Source organism: Cuculus canorus, chromosome 10 (genome assembly GCF_017976375.1).
Source record: "Cuculus canorus isolate bCucCan1 chromosome 10, bCucCan1.pri, whole genome shotgun sequence".
NCBI lineage: Eukaryota > Metazoa > Chordata > Aves > Cuculiformes > Cuculidae > Cuculus > Cuculus canorus.
Window position 1 is genome coordinate 1,858,839 of NC_071410.1, and position 22,514 is coordinate 1,881,352.

Genomic DNA, 22,514 nt, shown 5'->3' on the forward strand with positions numbered 1-22,514 from the left:
GCTGATTCACCATAATGATTTTCATAAAATATGAGTCAGGGTTTTCTTCTTTCATGTAATGATGCAATTAGGTCGGCATGCTTTGAGCGCCGAGCGCTGCTATGTGTGTTCTCAGTAGCATCTAATGTTCCTGCGGGATATTTTTGGAAGTATAACAAGATTTGTGGGGCCACATTTTCTCCTGTTTCCTCTGGCTTCCCAACAAGCTGACATTCACCACTCTGTGTCTTGAATTAGAAGAGTCTTTTTCATTCCATTACGTAGTCATGATGCCAAGAGGATTTTCTGCAGCCTCTCACCTGTTGGACTGTTAAATCTCAACTTTAAAGTTCTCTGTGAGCTTCTCCACAGCTGAAGCAAAGTTTGCTTCACCTCCCAGGATCCACCTCAAATTACGGAGTAGGGAGACACCTCTTTCCTTGGATTCCTCATTCACCTTGGAGCAGGGTCTTCTTTGCCCCCCTTTCGTATGGGACCTTGCACATGTGCTGCCCCTTCCATGGGTCTCATGGTTTATCTGCCATCGCAGTGGCAAACCTTCCTCTCCTTATGGCTCTGATGGTGCTGTTCTAGTTCACCATCGTTAAAGAAGCTCTTTCAAACTGAAGTAGTTCCTGTAGAAAATGTCATCAGCGTTTAAATAGATTTCCTGAGGAAATGTTTTAATGGTCATTTTTATAGCTTATTTTGTGCTTTTTAACTTTTCCCTCCCTGGCCAAAGGTCGAGAAATTATTTTATGCAGACCAGACCACAGCTTGAGCACCAGCACAGGAACAGAGCTACTTCTGACTAATCTCATGGGTTTGATTGTTTAGATTCATTTTCATTCTGAGCACCAAGGGCAGAAGAAAAAAGTGAATTGCAGTCTGCCTGAAAAAAAGTGAATTGCAGCCCTTTCTAGATGAATGCAAGCATTCTCCACTTCTAGGTTCAGGCAATAAATAAACTTAGCAAGTCTCTCCACATTTAAGAGTAGAACTCCCTAAAAGGCAGCAGGAGCTATAAAAGCCCTGACCTCCGTGGGCTTCTCTCCTTCCACCTCCTTTAAGAGAAATTTGCGTATCAAGGAGGTCTCAGTACTTTTACACGGTGAGATCCCATTATCCCGCTATGACCACTAAATGGAAAAAACAGGCAGAGATGCTATGATTCCTTCCTAAATCTGGCTGAGTGTTTGATGCAAGGTACCCGGTGATGGGAGGAAGAGGTTGCAGTGCTCTGACAGCCGTGTGTGCATTCTGCTGGCTTCACCCCGGCAGGATGGAAAGGAAAACTCCAATGGATGCGTTTCTATTTATTTTTTTTTTTTGGTGTTTGTGAAAAAGCAAATGTCTGCTTAACCTGCAAAGAGTACTTTCCCCCATGTTGGCTTGGAAGGGTGTGCTTAAAATTAAGGCCATAAGGATATTCTCCTCAGATTATTTCCTTTGAGACAGAATGTGTCATCCATGACTTGAAATTCTGGAGTTTTGGAAGGAAAATGTAGTCCCACGATGGAATTTTCCAAAGGTAGAGATGATTTTCTTCCACCTCACTGATCTGCAGAGTGGAGAGGTAAACGTGAGGGATATCTTGGATCTAAATACACTTGAGAACTGCAGAAGTGCAGATCAGGATCTGACCTTTACAGCTTCAAGCATGGTAATCTTCAGCATTTTGCCACGGTTTTTATTGCTCTCAGAGTCTGAACTTGTGCTGCGCATCCAAATCTCAAGGAAATTTGATAAAGTCTGAATGAGGAATCCTCAGTTGTCACAGCTGAGGAGGGAGGTGCTGTTATTCCAGCAAAACATGACCTTGCATTAGGTTATCTGCCACGCACTACGGACCTTGAGCTTTGCATTCATAAAGCCTGATCAAGGGCATCGTTCCAAGGCTCTGCGAAAAGTTGGCTCTGCTTCTAAAATTTTATTCAGCAAGAAATCAGTGTTTGTGCGTCACTGATCAAAAGATGACTAAGCTCAGGGTATAAATGATATCGACGATAAGGAATTATAGCTAGATTATCCCACTTTTCAATCCTGTCGAGTAATACCTTACTTCTTACCTAGAGAATTAGAGATAAGCAAATCTTTGAACTAGGTGTTTGCTTAAGAGCTTTTCTAACAAGAATGTATTTAGGTATATGTTAAGTGCTTTCTTGAATTAGGGCCAAAGTAGGAGGAGGCAGAAAGAATCCAGGCTTTAGGAAGCGTTTCTTGTATGTGACAGCACAGAGGAGACCTAGCTTCAGAGGGTACTTTAAAATCCTTATTTCCAAAACAAAGTGCTGTGGGTGAAATCCTGGCTTTACCGAACTCGGTAGCAAATATCGCAGCCACCTCAGTGGCCCCAGGATGCCGTCATGCAGACATCCTTCTCCTCCAGTCAGCCTCCTGCCACTTTTTGACTTGTTGGGAAACAGCTTGCTGCCAGCCCTGGGCTGGTGTCCCTGGCCTGCCTGCCTGTGGCCGTTCGGGCAGCCTGGTGACATCACGATGGCACAGATTTACATCCACCTCCCCCAAAATGCGCAAAGAGCTAAAGGCACCATTCCAAGAAAATCCAGCTCTCCCTGGCTGACATTAAATTAGATTTATCAGTCATCGAACATCAGCTTTTTGCTGTATATTAAACACTATTTCTATCCCTACCAAGTGCGATAGAATGGGAAAAAAGTAAAGATATTTAGCTCTTACTTAGTAATTCACTGTTTTCAAAGTGCAGTAGAACCATTAGCTAATTAATTTGCCCAATTAATCACTCTATCTGCATACAATGGTTGGGCAGAGCTGTGGGCTTCCCTGGCAGAGGCTAAGCATCCTGTTCATCCCTCCGGCAGCGTGCGGCTCGTTCCAGGCCACTGGCCTCCAGCTCGGCTGTGGTGGCCCCAAACCAGGCAACAGGAAAATACAGTCACTGCAGCTGAGAACTGGTTCGTGTTTGGAGTTTATGAGGGTCTGGAAGTTATAGAAGTCTCATTGCTTTTTTTTTTTCTATTTTGACACGTACGAGGTAGGAGTTAATATAGTAAAGAAATAACAAACCAAGAAAAGAAATAAACAAACCAGTATAATAATATAAACTCCTTTAAATATAAATACTTTTCACAGCTAGGGATACAAACAAACTTAGTGTCTGTGATACGACATGAAGTTGGCTCATGAGTGGGGTCCTTTAATTAGGAAGGGCTTTGGGATTGCTGCAGTCACACTGTCACTCTATTCATGAAACTGTTCTCAAGAGGAAAAAGGCACTGGAGATGTTTTTTAGGGCCCTAAAGAATTAACAGCTGGTTTGGGGATTTTTACATTTAACGAGAGTCATGTTCATTGCTGTGGATTCCTATCACTTTGTGCCTTTGTAAAAAGACCCTCCCCAGCTTTCTTGTAGCCCCTTTCAGTACTGGAAGGTCTCCTCGGAGCCTTCTCTTCTCCAGGCTGAGCAACCCCAACTCTGCTGTTTAAAACTAGAGCAGAGTCAGTGCCATCCCATAAGGGCCATAAAGGAGCATACAAGGTGTGTACAGAGGGACCATCTCCTAGCAAAGCCGCGCTGGAAGGAGATCCCGGTCCAGAGCTGAAGGCCCCGCAGCGCTGAACTCCTCTCCGCCACAGGAAGGACTGTGCCGTGGGGGAGGCAGGATCTGGGGTGCGAGTGTTGAACTGCAAGTGCTGGTGCTCATGTCATTGATTTTTTGCACAAGTTTAGCTAAAACACCTTAATCCCTCTGTTTGCATTCCTGAAACTTCAGGTTGGATTCCCTTGGTGACTTTATGTTCTCTTGCTGTGCCTATATCTAAAATATATATATATACAAATATAGCATGGCAAAGATCTGACCTCAGCCCAGCCTTCCTGGTGCTCCTCTTATACAAATAATGAAGCCAAACCTAGCAGCTTTTCATGTAAGAAGGATCTCAAAGCCAAGGATGTTTTGTTTGGACATTTCTTGAGGTTAATGAGCTGAGAACGGGCTCACTGGAGCTGGAACCGTCTGCAGCTGAGGGAGTAGGACCTCCTCTCCCCTGGTGGCTTCGCCATCCCGTTGCTGTTGGGAAGGGAGAAGGCTGCGGTGCTGCAGGTGGTGGTCAGGTGCTCGGGGGTCCGCGTCCTGCTCAGCTGTGGTGGAGAAGAGCCAGTCGTGTAGTCAATGAGGGCCTGTGTGCATGGAGACACCCAGGGGACTCCGTTCATGGCACCAGGGAATCCCAGGATCACAGGTTGGAAAGGACCCACTGGATCATCGAGTCCAACCATTCCTAACACTCCCTTAAACCATGTCCCTCAGCACTTCATCCACCCATTCCTTAAACACCTCCAGGGAAGGTGACTCCACCCCCTCCCTGGGCAGCTGTTCCAGTGCCCAATGACCCTTTCCATTTAAAATTTTTTCCTGATATGCAGCCTGACCCTCCCCTGGCGGAGCTTGAGACCATTCCCCCTTGTCCTGTCCCTTGGGAGCAGAGCCCAGCGCCCTCCTCTCCACCACCTCCTTTCAGGCAGTTGTAGAGAGCAATGAGGTCTCCAATGGTCTGGGCTGGAAGGGACCTTGAAGCCCATCCAGTTCCAACCCCCGGCAGGGACACTTTCCACTGGATGCGGTTGCTCCATCCAACCCTTCCAGACTGTCCGGGTCCCCCTGGATCCATCCCTTCCCTTTCACAGAACCATAGAAGAGTTTGGATTGGAAAGAACGGTAAAGACCCTCCGCGGGCGCGGACCCTCCCCCCCCGGCATCGCCCCCCGGCCCGGCGCGGCTCGGGCCCTCTGCGGCGCGCGGGCGCCCCCTGCGGGCGGCGGAGCAGCGGCCGCGGGGCCGGTGACGCGCGTTGCTATGGCCACGCGTTTGCGCTGCCGGCAGGGGCGGGCGGGGGGCGGGGCGGCCGCTTCAGCACCGGCGCGGGCGCGGACAGCGGCGGCGCGAGCGGCGCGCGGGGACTGCGACCGGTACCCCCCTACAGCCCGGGGAGGGCATCCCGGCACCCCGCACCCCATTCCGGTGAGTGCATCCCGACACCCCCCCCCCCCCCAGCCCGGGGAGGGCATTCCGACACCCCACCCGACCCTGCATCCCAGGAAGTGCATCCCGACCCCCCCCAACCCCATCCCGATGAGTGCATCCCACCTGCCCCACAACCCTATCCCGGTGAGTGCATGTCGACCCCCCCCCCCCCCCCATCCCGAGGAGGACATCCCGATCCCCCTGCATCCCAGGGAGTGTATCCCGACCCCCACCCCCCCACCCATTCCCAGTGAGTGCATCCCATAAGCTCTCTGTCCCCGGTGAGTGCATCCCGACAGCCCCCCCCCCCCCCCCCCCCCCGCCTCATCCCAGGGAGTGCATCCTGACCCCTACCCATTCCCGGTGAGTGCATCCCGTAACCTCCCTATCCGCGGTGAGTGCGTCTCATAACCCCCCATCCCCGGTGAGTGCATCCCGTACCCCCGCTCCAGCCCTGAGGTGCCCAGTACGGCTCTTCCCGAGCCAGGGACGGGGAGGGGGGTGAGCGGGGTGGCTTGCAGGCGGCTGCTGGGGCAGTGCTGCCAGGGCTTTGCCTGCCCCCTGAAGCATCCTGAATGCCTCGGGATCTAAAGGTACCGTGCCTCATCCCTTGGAAGCAGTTGGTCATGGTTACAAACTTGGGGATAATCACCTCGGGTTTGGCCTTCCTCCTCTCACCCCAAAGTGTTTGCTGTAAAAACTTCATCAACTTATTTCAGACCCGTTCACCTAATTGGGAAAGGGAGTGTGTGGGGAGGTTGTGGGGGGGTGATGGTGGTCGTTGCGCATGAGCTCTGTCCTACTCCAGCCGTTCATTTGCATGGATCCAGGCAGCTCCTTGAATTTTGGGCAAGAGCTGCCTCACCAGATTAATAGCAGCGGTGCTAGGAGCGTGGTGTTCACTGCTCTCTGCCTGAGCAGATGCTGCAAGCTCTGTCATCTCATCCAGGTGGCACAAAGTAGCCTTGACATCATCCTAGGACTCTTGTAGGTGTTGAGGAAGGGCCATCCGTGTTCCCCAGGGAGGGTAGACCCTGGAGGTGATGGACAGACACCAAGGTGGGATCCTCTGTCCTAACTATTTGGAAGTGTTCTTCAAATAAGTGTGCCTGGGTGAAAAGCAAAACTGGTTTCCAGCAGCTCAGGGCCAGTATTCTGATTTCCCAGCCAGGAAATCACCCTCTGGTGCTCGCTGCCTTCTCCCTTCCGCAGGGTACATCTGTTACATCTGTTAAGCCCTGCAAAGCTTTAACCGTATTTATTATTCCATCAGAAAGAGCACGGTTGACTACACAGGCGCACGTATTGCCTTCCGCGTGCTGCATTAACAGGAATTGTTTGTTCGTGGCTCTCATAAAAAGCAACAAGGTAGGGATGAATAATGACGTAGATCATTGCGAAAGGCCGAGAGGTGAGTGATAAACAGAAGTGAATGGAGAGCAGGGACTCCCCAATACTTTATGCTCTTGTGTTCTCCTTAAGCTACGGCGTCAGATGTGAATTGTGTGCATCTCATTCAGAAATGTAAAGACAATCCCCTCACCTTTTCATCCTGCTCTGTGCTGTGGCTGCAGCATCCAGGAGTAAGAAAGAAGGGCTTTGTGTGGTGAGGGACTAGCAGAGTCTGGATTATACCTTCTATTCCTTTATATCTTAGCCCTCTTACATTCCCACAGCTTAGTTTAAAGAGAGCAATAATAACTCCTTTAATTTGTGGTTGCTGCAGACCTCTGACCCCGTGGCAGTGGTCATTGCGCGCTGTCCTTGCTCTGCTATGCATTAGAGACGTAACTTTACAGTAAATTTAGCTTTGTTGCTTCATTAAGCATCAGCCATACACCACTGGAGTGTGGCCCGTGTGCTCTGTAATGATTCAGCTGCCAGAAAGAGAGATATCTGACATCGACCCTTGCGAGCAAAGGCCTGAACTTGAATTCCTGCCCTGGAGAGCATCTCAACAGCTCCTGCTCAAGTTGAGAAGTAGCTGCTGACTCAGTAGGCTCTGATAATTTATGAACCCACTATAAATCAGGGAGAGATAAGTGGACTGAGTTCCTTGAAAGAACACATTGAAAAAACACTGAGATTGAGTTATTCTGGAGGCCAAGTTAAGCAGCATTTAGGCTGGCAGTGGAAATTCATTCATTAACAGTGCTTGAAGGAATGGATTTCTACCTGTATTTTCAGGCTGCTCCTATCCCAGCTTGGTTTCATGGCACTCCTGGTTGGTGCCTCTGATGATGGACTCCATCCTCAGTGGGAGCTCTGCGACTCTGGGTCTCTCACCCCCAGGATGGGTTTGGCTGTGCCATTGTTGCTTGGCCGTAGCAAGGCATGAACGTGCTTGTAGCTTGTGCTCTGCTTTGCCTCGTTCATTTGTGTTGAGCAGCTCTTGGTGGGTCACTGGGGTTACTGAGTGTTGGTTAGATTATGGGGATGGAATTTGGCTTGTGAATGAAAGACATACCTATGTCTTACTCGTATACATTTACTTCCGCTGGTTTTAATGGCATGCGATGAAGCCCAAGGAACAATTAACGTGTTTTGTAGGCAATCTCCAATTGAAATTTCACTGTCAAGCTATGGATAACATGGAGTGAGGGATAGTTCAGCAGGATTGCACAAAGTAGAAGTCAGATGCCCAGCCAGGCACGTACCGGGTCAGTTCTGCTTCAGTTACACCAGAGCAATTTCTGGTGTGAGAAGTGAATTAGTGCCATTGGGATTCAAACATAAAAAAAAAAAAAAGAAGAAATCTTTTGAAAGTTACAGCCTGGCTTTTCCCCTTTGCCACTGTGATCTTCGTGTAAAAATAATTGTTCAAAGCATCAGTACAGATAGCACAGGGAATCAGCAGCATACCTATTGCCCATCACCGTGCGGAACTGAGTGTAGTAACGTTGATAGCTGTGAAATCTGAATAGAGTATAGAACTTGGCTTCTTCATGTTGCAGGATTGCTCACAGTTAAACCATCGTTTGGGGTTTTCTGTGGCTCTAAAAACTGTTTCTTTCAGTAGGTATTAACAAGAGTGGTTTTCTTCCATAAAACACTACAAACTGGTAAAGCAGATGTCAATTTATGTCAACATCAGCTGATTTTCTGCTCCATTACCCTTTCAGCTGGATCTTTGCTTATGTAGCAGGTTCTGTCTTCTTGACATCCAATGTCACGGGGAATGTTTTTTCACCTTTGGTGATAGAAAGCTTGACTCAATCTTTCTCAAAAACCGGTGTTGTAATCTGCATGATGGTTGTTATGCATTATTGATAGTGATGGAAGAGTCACGAATACACACAGCTTTGCTGCAGGGCCTCAGCCTTTTTCTTTGGTTTATCAGTGCTTTATCTTCCCTCTGCATTTTAGTAATAATGTCAACAGACATTTCATGCTGCCTTCCCCACCAAAGAGTCACAGTCCCTGCTCCTGGTGCTGCAGCCATGATCCTTTCTCCTGGTGTAGTTTGAGTGGAATTGTGCAGGTTTTTTATGTTATAGAATCATGGAATGGGTTGGGTTGGAAGGGATCTCAAAGTCTGTCCAGTTCCAACCCAGCCATGGGGATCCGGTTGTTCCAAGCCCCATCCAACCTGGCCTGGAACCCCTCCAGGGATGGGGCACCACCACTGCTCTGGGCACCCTGGGCCAGGGCCTCCCCACCCTCAGCGTGAAGAATTTCTTCCTAATGTCTAATTCAAATCTTCCCCCTTCCAGTTGAAAGTCATTCCCCCTCATCCTATTGCTTCACGCCGTTGTGAAAAGTCCCTCCCCGGCTTTCCTGTAGGCCCCAACAGTTATCGCAGAACTCTAGAAAACATTTCAGTTATCAAAAAGCTATTTTCTAGCAGAATTCTCACTCTTACTGATGCAGAGTTAAGAATGGACTCTTTTACAGCAAGTACTTCCAAGTTAATAAGTAATTAATGTATTTTTTTTTTCACTTTTGACAATGTAACTCATAAACTTGGGAAAATAACATTAAAAAGAAATCCCACTGCTGTATTGTTTAGACAGAGAGTAATTTTCTAATACAAGTACAGGAATTAACTCATAAAAATCTGAATTCTATGTTAGCGTGATAAACGCAAAGCGTAAAAGGAACAAACAGTGGAAGACAGTAATCTTTGAACAGCGCTGCAGCTTGTCCTCTCCTCAGCTCTGTGGGAGACGTGGCTGTGGATGGTGCAGCCAAGCCTGGCCCAGGGTACTGAAGGGTTTTCCAACTCAATTTAAACTCACCACTCACTGTAGCAGTCACGAAGAGCCTTCATTTGGAAGGATCCTAGAGCGCTTTACGAATCAGCCTGGAGCCTCTGCCCACAGTTCATGTCTTCTGTCGTAAAATGAAGATACTTATGGAGCAAAACAGGATAATTGCTTAATAGCAGATACTTTTATAGACTACGCAGAGCAGAGCAGGAGCGCTGCAGAGAGGGCTTTGTGGAGTATGAGTGCGTTTGCCTTCAGCTTTCTGGCTCACCCCAAGGAAAACTCTCCAAATCCATCGCACAACTGTATGTACTATCGAAAGCCACCCTCGCTGCTTCAGTGGCTCATTGCTGATGCAGAGGAACTGATTGAATGAGATGAATGCAGCTCCTAGCAGGGCGCAGCAGTTTGGGTAAGCTGTGAAAAGAAGAAATCTGTTTAATTTACTGCGTGTGTTGTGTGGAACCCCCTGAAAACAGACGTGACCGCAAACCTAATGGTGTCCTCCAATGTGTTCATGACCGAGGCTGTCCCACAAGACAGGTTCTTGGGGACACTGCCACTTCTGTAACTCATCAGCTCTCCCTTGGGGTAGATGAGAGAGAGTTTCTGAGGAGAACCTTGACTTTGTAACACCCTCTGGCCCCTGAACGCAGCCCAGAATCAGGTCTGTAATGGCATGCTGAATAGCTCATCCGTCTTCCTCCAGCAGCTGAAGAGGAGAGATAATTATGAAGATGGTTAATAGATGGAAAAGGAGGATTGTTTCATTCTCTACCTTGCCTGCTTTTGCTCGGGTTTAGTCATAATAATGAGAGTTTTTGATAAGTGAGCTTTGGATTGAGTCACTGGTATGTCGAGTGTGTAAATAGATGTTGCTGTTAGTCTGAGGAGCCAAGCAGAGCAATCGTGCGCTGGTTTTGGAAGCTGGCAGGCAGAAAGGGGAGGCCGGCATCGCTGGGGACGGGAGAGGGTCCCTGGCTCTCATTCATGAAAATGCCATGGGTCGGACAATGAGGGGTCCAAGCAATCTTCACACTCGCTGAAGCCCATGGGAGATGGAGGCACCCAGTAGGTTTAAGGGTCACTATACCTCATGGTGGGCCTTGGAAGCAGCGACAGCCAAGAGCAGTTGAGAACCTGCTTCCAAGCACAGGCTAGCACGGCATGGCAGAGGGGGAAGCCCAGGGCGCGGAGTCATGCGTTGTCTCCCAGAGCCTGCTGGTTCTCATTATTGTCTTCTGCTCGTTACACATGGAGACACAAGGGCAAAAGACTTTGAAATGGGTTTGTTGGTGCATATCATCGTAATTCACATTTTGAATTCAGCAATGGGAAAACATTATCTTTGAGGCACAAGGTTATTGTTGACACTGTCATTTTTATTTTTGTTTTCACTTCAGTTTGAAAAATCCTGGAAACCACCAGCAAGGAATAATGAAATGAGGTACTTTCTCCTGTAATGACAGAACCAATAAAAGGCAGCCATTGAGAATAATATCCCAACAGCCAAGGCACTTCATCAATCTCAACTGCTGCTTCTATGAGCGTATTCTGTGATAGTGGGTGTTCTTCTACAAAAAGGATATAAAGGTGTCTCTCTCCTTCCCTAAAAAATCACCGGGGGAAGCCATTATTTCCACTCTAGAGTGAATCTGGTCTATCATGATGATATAGCCATTAATGGATATCATATATCCATTAAACCCTCCGCCCTCGCACAGAAAGAAATAACAATAGTTCATTGTTAAAAAGACTAAATGATGTGGGTTTTTTTTAAGTAACTGACTGTATATTTGTCTGGCTTTCCCCCCAGGAGGCCAGACTCCACATGCTGGGACTCTTTTGTCTAAGCAGTCCAGAACCTCTTTTTCTTGGCATTGAAGAGAGAACTGGCTCCTCCTTTTCAGGCTAAGCAGACCTCAGCCCTTGCCAGGCTTAGCCCTGCATTCCCAGCTGCCAACATGAGCCATCCCAGCACGGATTTGGGGAGCTAGCTGGGAACAGGCAGGCACAATTAAGCCCGTCATGAGTTGGAAAGCTGCAGACAGGTCCTGGAGCATTAGGGCGCAGAGTGAGGAAAGCAAGTGTTGGGCATCTGGCAGCAGTAGAACGGAGTATTCAGTGATAAAAATCTGACTGCTGTGGCATGGAGGAAAAATCCATAATCTTAATAAAATGCATAATGCAGCCCCTCAGGCTGTTAGTTCAGCTTTTCCTGCAGATTACGCATCCCTTTACATTGGAGCCATACTTGAAAAGTTATATTTACTTAGAAACATATATATTTTCAGCATAAAAGTTGAGGTTATGGGGCACAACTCAGCACTAAGGAGTAAATTCCCACATATATCGAATTGGCCAGTGGAGAGGGCTCCGCTCGAGATAGCGTGAGGACCCAGGTGTAGGGGTGAACTGTGTGGGATGAGCTCCTGGAATGCAGGTCTTTGAAGGAAAGCCTAAAACATGCTCTCAGCGCTTCTTTGAACGAGAAACAAATGTTTAAAAGTGCCTTTATTTTAGCATGAAAGTATTTACAAACCGAGCTGCAATTCCTGTATCGCCTGTCAATGGGCCACTCGGTGCCTGGAAATTCCAGCAGCCACTGAATCCTGGGCTTACGGTAAATGAATTGGCTGCCTGGGCTGCCCAGAGACAAAACCTTCCTCCATCCACACGCAGTTTTAGAAACAATATGGAGCCACCACACAATTCACAATATTTAATTTTACTGCAATATTTTACTGTAATATTTAATATTACTGCATTTTTGTATGGTCCCACACTGTCCCTGCTAATTTGCATGCCTATTAATAATATGAAATTCTTATTCAAATCCCATGGAGAAAATAGCAAGTTTGTTAACATCCTTGCAGAAGTTTAAGTATGACCTGAGATCCAGAGTTTTTATCATCACTTCTGTGCCTTTCCTCTGCTTTTACCTTATCATCTCTGACTTTAAAGGATTACTGTTAGGACTGCAGGACTGCCTGGTTGTAATACATGATTTATTACGTACAGCGAGTGACTGGTAGTGAACATTTATCTCAAAATGAATGTTGTTGTTTGTTGTTTTTTTTTTTTTCCTAATCCTGCAGCTTTCCCCGGGAGATTCGTGTGTTTGTCAGTGACAAGATGACAATTCGTATTTTCACCAAAGGATCCAGTGAGTCATCCTGTTAACTCTGCTGAAATACATGCTTGCCAGCCGTCCTGCCGCAGTGAGTCTGGGGTTTTGCATTCTTTCTGGAAATGTTAGTCAGGAGTTATGTGTCTGATAGTACAAAATATCTTTACCTACAGCAGGAACATCACAGCCTCAAATAGACCAAAAATTGCATATCACACCTATTTTTTTTTCTAAGTTATTTAAGTATTTTAGAGCAAATGACAAGGTTGACTGAGCCTCGTACTGTGCTGTTAGCGAGGACATGGTTTGTTTGACCCTGGACGATGTGTAAGAAGGGGCCTCGTGTGTTGTGGGAACAAATACAATGGCATAATTTGTCTGGCCTTAGAAGTGTTGCCTTGTGAGTGGATCCACGTGCAGTTAAGAACAAGCGTAGCGTGAGTCATGGTAGAAGAATTCACTACCCAAAACCCCCCAGATCTCCAGGATGAAGTAACGTGGGTTATGTATTCATACTGGTTGCCCAAAGTAAAGTCCTGTTATTTTGTCCCTCCTGAGAACTCCCAGCTCATCATCGTGTAACGTTTCAGGGGAGGTACAGGCTGCTTGGCTCCTTTCCCCAGCTCTGTGCTGTGGGAGAGGGCAGCTGCAGATCCTCCCATGAGGGAGAGGGGAAGAGCCGGCTGCTACATGGCTCTTGCTTTTCTTTGTTCCTCACCTTAGGTTGGAGAAAAGGTAGGGCACATTTTTGTTGATAAAGTCTCCCCTCCTTTTCCACTCACTTGTGCCCATGAAGGTGATTTTCTGTGGCATAGCCCAAGCAAATTGCTTTCTGCTTTAGTGTATTTTGCACACCGTGCAACCTTATCTCACCGAGAAGAGCATATGGCCTTGAGTTATTATGTTTTATTTCAGGGTAACTAGGTGGTAACTGTACTGAAAACTTACAGCAACTCAGGCGTTATCTCATGATAACGGGATAAATAAACAGTATCTTCACTGCATGCATTAACATTAATGGCAGGAAGAGCTCGTGAAGAACACTGTCAACCCAGTTTAAATGTGTCCCCATTTAGGATGCCCCAGATGCTTTACTGCTTCTACTCGTCTCATACACATTTAAATTATGACTGGGACTCCTTCCACAGTTGACATTCTTGCTTGCAGAGCTAATGCCAGCTGCAGTCCTTAAGGCAGTGAGCATGCAAAATGCTTTAAAATGTCCAGTGTAATAGAGAAGTGTATCTTTGGATTAAAATAAAGCATTAACAAGATATCATGGAAATCATTGGTGATGCATATAAGGTGTATGCAGCAAAGCCAACACAGAGATCTAAGGGCAGAACAGCAATAGTTACCTTGAGCGACGCCGGGGTGACCCCCAAAACAAGGTACCGTGACAGCCGACGGCATTTGGCTTGATCTTTAAAAGATCCCTTTGCGACTGATTTCAAACAAAGTAAAGACAATTGAAGCATTAAAGTATTCTGTATATCTGTTGGAAAACAGACAAATAGGGAGCAGATAAAGGCAAAGGGAAGAGAATGGAGCTGACACAGCTGCACAAAAACTATTTCAGATGTGTTCTGCTTGAGAATGCCAGCACGCTGCAAACCCTTTGAAAAGGCACTGAAGCAACATTGTAGAGTGTATAAAAAGGGAATCTTAAACAGTTCATCGGTAAAATATGAGCTAAATTTGATGAGCCTGTCCTCTAGACTGTAAGTATCTGTTTCTATGAAAGTGGTGTGGAGCATGAAAGCACTCATTAGTGTAGCAGATTTTCTTTGTTCAGATGTGAAGCCAAATCTGCTTTTGTTCCTTTGACGAAGCTGGTGCACAGCAGAGCGCTGGGCGGTGCTTAGCTAAACCTTCCAGCATCACTGTAAAACCAAACTCATAGCTGTTTGGTCTAAACCCTGCTGAAGAAAATTAGAGCGTCTAATTTCAGTATAAAGATAAATAATAGCAAAACTGTGTTTAATGATCTCACACAAACTAAATATTCTTCCACATTGCGACCACTCCGTCAGCTGAGTGTCCAAGTTGGAATGTGAGTCAGGGAAATCTTTTTCTAACCTTATGGTGAGGATAATACATCACAAAGCTTACCTGGGTCTGAGCCACCTCAGTCTGTACTTACCTCGCCAGTACATGGCGAAGAGAACATCCTGAAAACTATTTTCCCTCATTGCTTTATCTGGCAGAGATATTGAATCAGGCAGGATTCAGGGTCCATTGCCATTTATAGAAACATTTCAAATCCCATAATCAAAAACCTGGGAAAAAATCAATAAGAGAGAGTTTTAATGGGTTCCAAACACTGAGGAAGTGAGGACCAACCCCTCCTTCCTTTTCCAGATGGGCTTTCCAAGGCTGTTTGACCCTTTCTCTGCCACACTGCTGGTGTTTCTGCAGCATTCCTTTTGTCCATGTATAGAACTGAAGATAGGAAAGCACTGAATGTGAAACCTGAAATGGTTTGAGGTGTTCGTGTGGGAGAGGTGGCAGAAGCTGCGTTCTTTGCCAGGGTGCGGCAGGGCAGAGCGAGGGAAGGCTGGGGCTCTCTCAGTCTGTCCCCTCTATGGTTACCCAGGCTGCTGCTGGCAAAGGGGCAGTGGGGGATCGCCCTCTCTTGCAAACATCACCAGCTTCCAACTAATGAAGCGATCTTTTCCCATTAACCAACGCAACCCCAACACTCGCTTGTGTTCAGCTTCGTCTGGTGGCTGTGGCCACGTGCAGTGAGTTGCCATCCCTCCGTCCCTTATTCTCTCTTGTTTTACACAAAGATTTGAGTAATTATAGCCTCAGCACTGCTGTTGATTTATTGTAACTGAGCTCCCTTGCGTTAATAAGAACTCCCGAGGTTAGCCTGAGCACCTCAGTAAATAAATTTGCCGCTGCTTGAAGAAATAAGGCTCCAAATAACTATAAAATGCCTGGAAATTGTTCTTGTTGCCAGATAGGATTAGGGAAAAGAACAAGAGAAATTCCTGCTAGGAGAGTGCAGGGTCATGTACCGGGTTGCAAACTGGAAGCAAATCAGTAAACAGTAAGAAAAACAAGTTTATTTAGGTCAATCTAGAAATTAATTATATTCTTGACAACTTAATTCCTGGTTTTCCTGGGACATTTTCCTTAGTTATCAAAGTAGAAGGCATTATTTCAGCATAGAACCCTTAGTATTTATCATAAGGCATTGCTTAGACATCGCTCTTGAGGTTCTGAACTCACAGAGCATCGGTGAATTCTCCGGCAATCACTTTACAGAAATGACATTTTGAGGTACGGCTCTTCAAAACAGAAGAAATGTTTAATGACATTAGCTTTTCCTGTCATTTTTAAATCTTAGTATATTGCAATAAAGTCTAAAACAACCAACCCCATGTAGTAATAAAGGAAGGATTTCTAAGCTTTATTTAGGGATACTTCCACCTTCTGACTTTCAAAAGGTGTTTGAAGAGGGTCCCTCTGCTAGAAGAGGGGATTGAATTTCAACATTCCCGTCTCTAAGGCCTTCCTTTTACATCCCGGCATTAACCTTGAAAAGCTCTCTCAAATTTTTGCAATATCAGACAAATCACATAACAAAAACTACTGCTTATACAACAGCTCTGACAACTCCGAGTTTGCTCGTAGAGCTTTAGAGCAGCTCCACCATTCTCTGACGTGTGGATAACACAGGTGACAAACATCACAGGAAAAAAGTTTATACAAACCCCTTTCCTCCCAACCTTTTTGCTCCACCCAGTGTTGTGCTACTTCCAAAATCCACAGTGGCTTGCTTTAACAGCTGGTTTGGATGATAAAAATGTACTGAGATGTCATAAAGGCTATGAAGGATGGATAGAATTTTTTTTCTTACTAATGGCTTATGGTAATTCCTCACGGTGAGCCATAAGGGGTAAGTGTGAAAAATAAACAGCTAATGGTAAAGTCATAGACATGTAAAGCGGGCGGTACAGGGGATGGCAGTTTCCCTCCGTTTCAGTTCAAATGATGTGTCTTCTAAATGCCTGTGGGAATGTCTGTATACAAATATACATACATATATATTTACATGTGATGCTTACAGAGCTGGAGCGCACAAACAGTGCCAGGAACAATTTGCTCATTTCAGCTCTTCACAGGGAAACTTAGTTGGAGTTTCATTCTAACCACCAAGTATTTAATCTTGTTAACCTTTGAGTAGTTTTAGATGAAGTCTACATGGTTTACTGCATTTACTTTGAGTCACGGATTATACAATACCACAATGGCTTCTCAGCAGGATTAAACCCGAGCACATTAAAATTCAATTAAAAGCCTGTGACATGTGCAGTGGTTGACTCAGACCGTTAACTGTGTCTCTGTGAAATGAACTGCTTTGTCACTGCACTGAGGAAGGGAGATACATGTTTGTTATAACCCGGTGAAATGTCAGGTGCTCTTTGAGCACGTTCTAACAGTCCTTTCTTAATTTGTTTCTCCCTAGTTAGCCAACCGACATCACAATGACTGAGGAGTCAGACCACAGGTTCAGTAGTCTCACCTGGGATCAGATTAAAATCCTGGATCAAGTTTTAGCTGAGGCCATACCTATTCATGGGAGAGGAAATTTTCCAACGCTGGATGTGAAGCCGAAGGATATCATTCACATGGTAAAGGAGCAGCTCATTGAAAAGCAAATCAGTGTTAGAGATATCCGCCTAAACGGTTCAACAGCCAGCCACATCCTGGTAAAGCAGAATGGAACCAGTTATAAGGACCTAGACATCATTTTTGGGGTGGAACTTCCAAGCGAGCTCGAGTTCCAGGTTGTTAAGGAAGCAGTTCTTAATTGCCTATTGGACTTCTTGCCAAAATGTGTTAATAAGGAAAAAATCACTGCCCAGACCATGAAAGATGCCTATGTGCAAAAAATGGTCAAAGTTTCCACCGATCACGATCGCTGGAGTCTCATCTCACTGTCAAACAACAGCGGCAAGAACGTAGAATTGAAGTTCGTCAACTCGCTCCGGCGGCAGTTTGAGTTTAGCGTGGACTCCTTCCAAATCATTCTGGACTCCATACTCAGTGTTTACAGAGCAACAAACTGCAAACTGACAGAAGAGTCTCACCCCACTGTCATCGCCGAGAGTATGTATGGAGACTTCAACGAAGCAATGGACCACTTGAAATACAAACTGATTTCCACGAGGAACCCGGAGGAAATCAGAGGAGGCGGCCTCCTGAAGTACAGTAATCTCCTGGTTCGTGACTTTAAGCCGGCTGATCAGGCTGAAATTAAATCTCTGGAACGTTACATGTGCTCCAGGTTCTTCATTGATTTTCCAGATGTTGCTGAGCAGCAAAGGAAAATTGAGTCATATCTGCGCAACCACTTCATTGGGGAAGAGAAAAGCAAGTATGACTACTTGATGACTCTGCGTGGAGTTGTAAACGAGAGCACGGTCTGTCTCATGGGACATGAACGAAGACAAACTCTGAATATGATCACAATTCTGGCTTTAAAAGTACTCGGAGAACAAAATATCATCCCAAATGCAGCCAATGTAACGTGCTATTATCAGCCTGCTCCATATATCAGTGACAGAAACTTCAGCAATTACTACATTGCTCACGGACAGCCACCCATCATCTACCAACCATACCCGTTTCAGATACAAATGCAGAGCGGCATGGTTTAGGAACACGAGAACCTCCTCAGCAATTACACTCCTCTCTCTTTCCAGTTCTCTCCGTAATAAAGGCCTCATTAAGCATATTTTATCAGCACTTTTGATTTAAGGACGTATTTTTGTGCAAGTTGCCAAAGTTATTTGGTTGGTTCAGTGTCTAAGCAGATCATAAAATAAGTGAGATGGCTGTCATTGTTCATGATGTATTTATACTCCTACGTGTGTTTGGGCTATACTTTTTTTTTTTGATGAAAAGAGAAGAATATAAATTATTCTAATTTTATAAAATGAAATGCACTAACTTCTGGGTTCTAAAAAATTCTTAAGCAAAATTTAAATAGTGTAAATGAAAAATCAAGTCAATAAAATACCTCTCAGTAGAAATGCCTGATTTTAGAAGTGATAGTGTTCTGGGTATGTTCCAGTAGCTCATCCATCAGTTCTACCCATGCAGTTCCAGTAACATTTATTTGCAGCACCTTTAGAAAATATGCATTGATGGGCTGGTTTGAGCTCTGCTTTACAGAGAATGGTGAACTAGCTCTGGATTTGTATAAACCAGGCTCTGGTCCAGTCACTCGTCAGCTCCCATCAGAGACGCGAGGGCCCACTCCTCACCAGAGCAGTGTTAGCAGGAAACACCAAGAGCAGACTCGGCATTTTTGTGTATCCCCAATTTCCACCGATCTGAGTGAGAGATTCGGCTGCTTCAATAACGCAGCGTCAAACCCCGGGATCTGCCTCGCAGATAATGAAGGCTGTAAGAGATACAACTCCTCTGATTAAATTGGTATTGAAAAACAAGGTAATAGAAGGCGAAAGAAGGGGAAAATTGAGCACATAGGGCTAGCTTTCTATTGCTAATTTGTTATTGATCAGAGATGCTTCAATGCTTATAAAAGGAGTCAGGAAAAACCAAAAAGCCTAGGACTGCAATGTTTTTAGGTGAATTAAAACAAATCCTTGGCAGTGGCATTTGAAAAAGTATTTTATACTAGCACTGTCCTGCATATGTTTCGATACCTGCACGCGTACACTCGTAGCAAACAAAGAGTTCTCTTATTATCAGGAAGTAAAACCTTAGTTACAAGTTTTTGTGTGTGTTTACCAAAGATAGGTTTTAAACATGTCACATAAGTGCCTCCCTGCACCAGTTGCTCCATGAAAGCCGTAACGCTGTTGGCAATCTTGCTGGAGAGCACCTGAATTACAGAAAGGGAAACACCTGCCCTTGGTTCTCCATCGATGGGTCACAAAGGGTTGGTAGCACCGAAGGTCAGAGAGGTGTGAACCATTTGCTTCAGTGTGAGCAGGTTGGGGAGAGATGGATCCGAGGTATTCCCACTGGAACTCCTCCAGTTTAGCTGCTGACTGTGGTACAAGGAGGAATAGTCATGAAAGGATGGATTTGAGGTGTTCTGACAAGAACCCCTCCGGTTTAGGTGCTAACTGTGATACAAGGAGGAATAGTCATGAAAGGAGATTTAGAATGGGTGCGGTTGTGACATTGGAACAGGCAACTTGAAATGCAAGCAGTAGAGTTTCTTACATCTGAAACTTCTTACGTCACTGTGTTGTAATATGAGTTCATCGCAGTGTGTCCTCACCATCTTTGAAAACTACGTTTGATCTATTTACAACAGGTGTCAGATCTTAGAAATTTCTGCCACTTGGGAAAGAGCGTTTGCTTTATTTTACATGGAAATACCACTATTTTTAATCAAATATTTCTAGAAGTTCTGGGTTCTATGGAGTCCTATGGCCAGTGAGATGTAGCTTTCCTTTATCCCATTATATGCCTGTACAGTAGAACAAAGAGCTGTTTCAAGACAACTTTGCTGACCATCATCACTCAAATCAACACTTTTCTGTAAAATATAGTGCAAAAAAACCAATGTTTCTGCAACATAATAAGGGTGTACCTTTCTACTTGGAAAGTGACTCATTTGGTGACGTCTTTCATGAATATAATACTATTGCTGATTTTTCAACTATGTCGAATTCCATGTTGAAAAGCACATTTTATTGCACTTCCACTCGTATCTTTCCATTGGCTAAACTATTTAATGAGATCAGAAATTCTAAGTGCGATGTTATCAGAGATCATATCACTATATTTGCATGTAAGCACTTCTAGGGAATTCCCCCCCGTCAGAAGCGAAATGGAGTGAAACAAGGTGGACTTCTTCTTGTTTTTAATTGAGATGCTTAGATTACAAAGGGACCCTTTAAAATGAGTTTGGTGTTTGCCATACTAAATAGCACTGTGAAATTCTGTAAGAGCCTTACGGAGGTTGTGCTCCTGCTAACATTTGTGCTTCAACTCTCAGCACATGTGCTTGCAGGGCCAAAGAGCTGAAAGCTGGGCTGGGCACAGCTGGGACTTTCTGATGAATCTGCGGGATTTAGGCATCCAAATGTTGACTTTCAGGAGGAAGTGGGCTCCTAAACTCCCCAAATTTGTTTGAAAATCTCAGTCGATCTGCACTGACCTGTGACCTTAATGTAAAGTAGCTGTGTCAATTTGGTACTCCTCCACTCCTGGTTTCCTTGCTTGCTGGGTGGAGAAGTGGGTTAATCTTCTCAAGAACCAGGAAAGAGGTCAGCTGGGAAGGAGCATTTTCAACATGTTGTGTTTAGCCAATGATCCATTACCCGGAGAAACGTTTCAAAAGGTTTGGGGTTTTATATTTTACCAACAAGTAGAAACACGTTTCACCCTGTGTAAAGGACTGTAATTCTCTTTTGAATCAGGCATTGTGAACAGTGTCAGGAATGGTGAATTAGCTCTGGATTTGTATAAACCAGCCTGTCTGCTTGTACAGCGGCTCTTCATTTAAATATATTTTTAATTCTATTACAGCTCTGTTTATGCATCCAGGTTAGATAAGGAAGGACTCAGCCAAAGTCCATGGAGTTAGCAGGAAGAATCCACCTAACTCTAATGGCCTTTGAGTGAGACCCCACAAAAGAGTAGAGGACTTCTGCGAGTACCTACAGGTAAAGGTACAAAGACATCAATATGCAAAAATGTCTCAGGTATAAAAAAAGGTCTTGTATTTTTTACCTAGAGGTAGTTCAGTCTTGAAGGTTAAGTGAGGTTTAGATATAAGTACAGATAAAACCTCACACATCTACATGTACACAGGCAAATAACAAATCTAATCGGATTAAACATTTCCTTCCAAATGTTATATTGATACTTGGCAGTAGTATTTGAGCTGGAGAGTTGTTTTTAAGGTAGTAGTGATTCTACAAACCAATATTGAAAACGGGATGGTGTTGTCTGGACTGCTGCTTGCTCACCGCTGATATCAATATGTAAGAGGAAATATTGTAACCTCTTCTCCAGTTGTTACCGATTTTACTACGAGCAGGTATAAATCTCTAGAAAAATGGGAGTTTTCTCAGTACCAGTGTCCTGAGCATGATGTTTACATTATAATTATATCTTACTGTTACAATCTGTTCAATAACTATTATACCTGGAAATTGTAATGCTGATTTTATTTAATCACATAAAACTTTTTAAGGTTTACAGCTTAAAGTGATCTAATGTTGTCAGGACCTAAGTGTTAAAGTTTCGAGTGCTTTCCTGAAAAAATGTCATTTGAATTTTGTGTTCTATTGTAAAAGGTCTATTTGAAGTCTATACTTTGTGGTAGTTCCTTTAAAACATGATTTGTGAGGTTTCTACTTGACTCCGTACAAAGGGGTTTGCGATGGATAAAAGCAATGTAAACGCGTCCTCAGTCAAGCTGTTCCATCGTCTGTTGTGTTAAACAGAGCCTGCAGATCTGTGACAGAGTGGAACTGATTTCCCACCGTTTCCCAGCTCTTTGAGGAGTTAACATCACCACCAGTTCAGTCAGGTGTGTGTCCAATATACTCTGTAGAAAGAGCTCGCGGGATGACGGCAGAGAGAGTTTGGCAGCTCAGCACGGTTCTTGCAGCTTGGTTTCGGTTTGATATGTTCTTCTGTTAAACTAAAGAAATGGAAGGGTGTTCAGGACAAAGCTGGTGCGGATGAAAGAATTATTTTACTTCATGTGCCACCCGAAGCTGTTGAAAAAGTATTGTAATGCTAAAAATGTGTACTAATCGCACAGATTTGTAGGTCATTAGTCCACAGTGTTGATTAGTGCCTTTGGGTATTTGGGGAGCGATCATTAAAATAACTTTCTTCTTTAATGTATGGTTTACTTGCAATACCTTCCTTATTCTACTTGGATGTGGATTGTAGCCCACAGCCTTCTTCTAGCACCAGACTGCGGTGTCAGAACTGCAATAGTGCTAAAGATGCGGTTACGGTTCATTAGGTCAATAAACCACCACCTCAGATTTACGGCTGCTCCGCTGTCAGACCCACGCTGAAGGTTACAGAGTGATTGGATTGAATATCATGAATATTTTTAATACATTTGAATGGCTCTACGCTAGTTGTCAAACAGGCTTGCGTCAAATATTCACATTTTAAGTGCCTAGATATATATTTATATAATAAAACCATGACTGTCTGCTGGGTAAA

At 44.8% G+C, this 22,514-nt stretch overlaps 1 protein-coding gene across 1 annotated transcript; it reads left to right on the forward strand.

The window, feature by feature from the left end:
- The first annotated feature begins 4,858 nt into the window (after positions 1-4,858).
- On the forward strand, positions 4,859-22,514 carry TENT5D (terminal nucleotidyltransferase 5D). The gene is made up of 3 exons (XM_054075998.1): positions 4,859-4,982; positions 12,292-12,414; positions 16,801-22,514. Exon 3 carries the CDS (start codon positions 16,820-16,822, stop codon positions 17,993-17,995), a length of 1,176 nt encoding a protein of 391 aa, XP_053931973.1. The 5' UTR covers positions 4,859-4,982; positions 12,292-12,414; positions 16,801-16,819; the 3' UTR covers positions 17,996-22,514.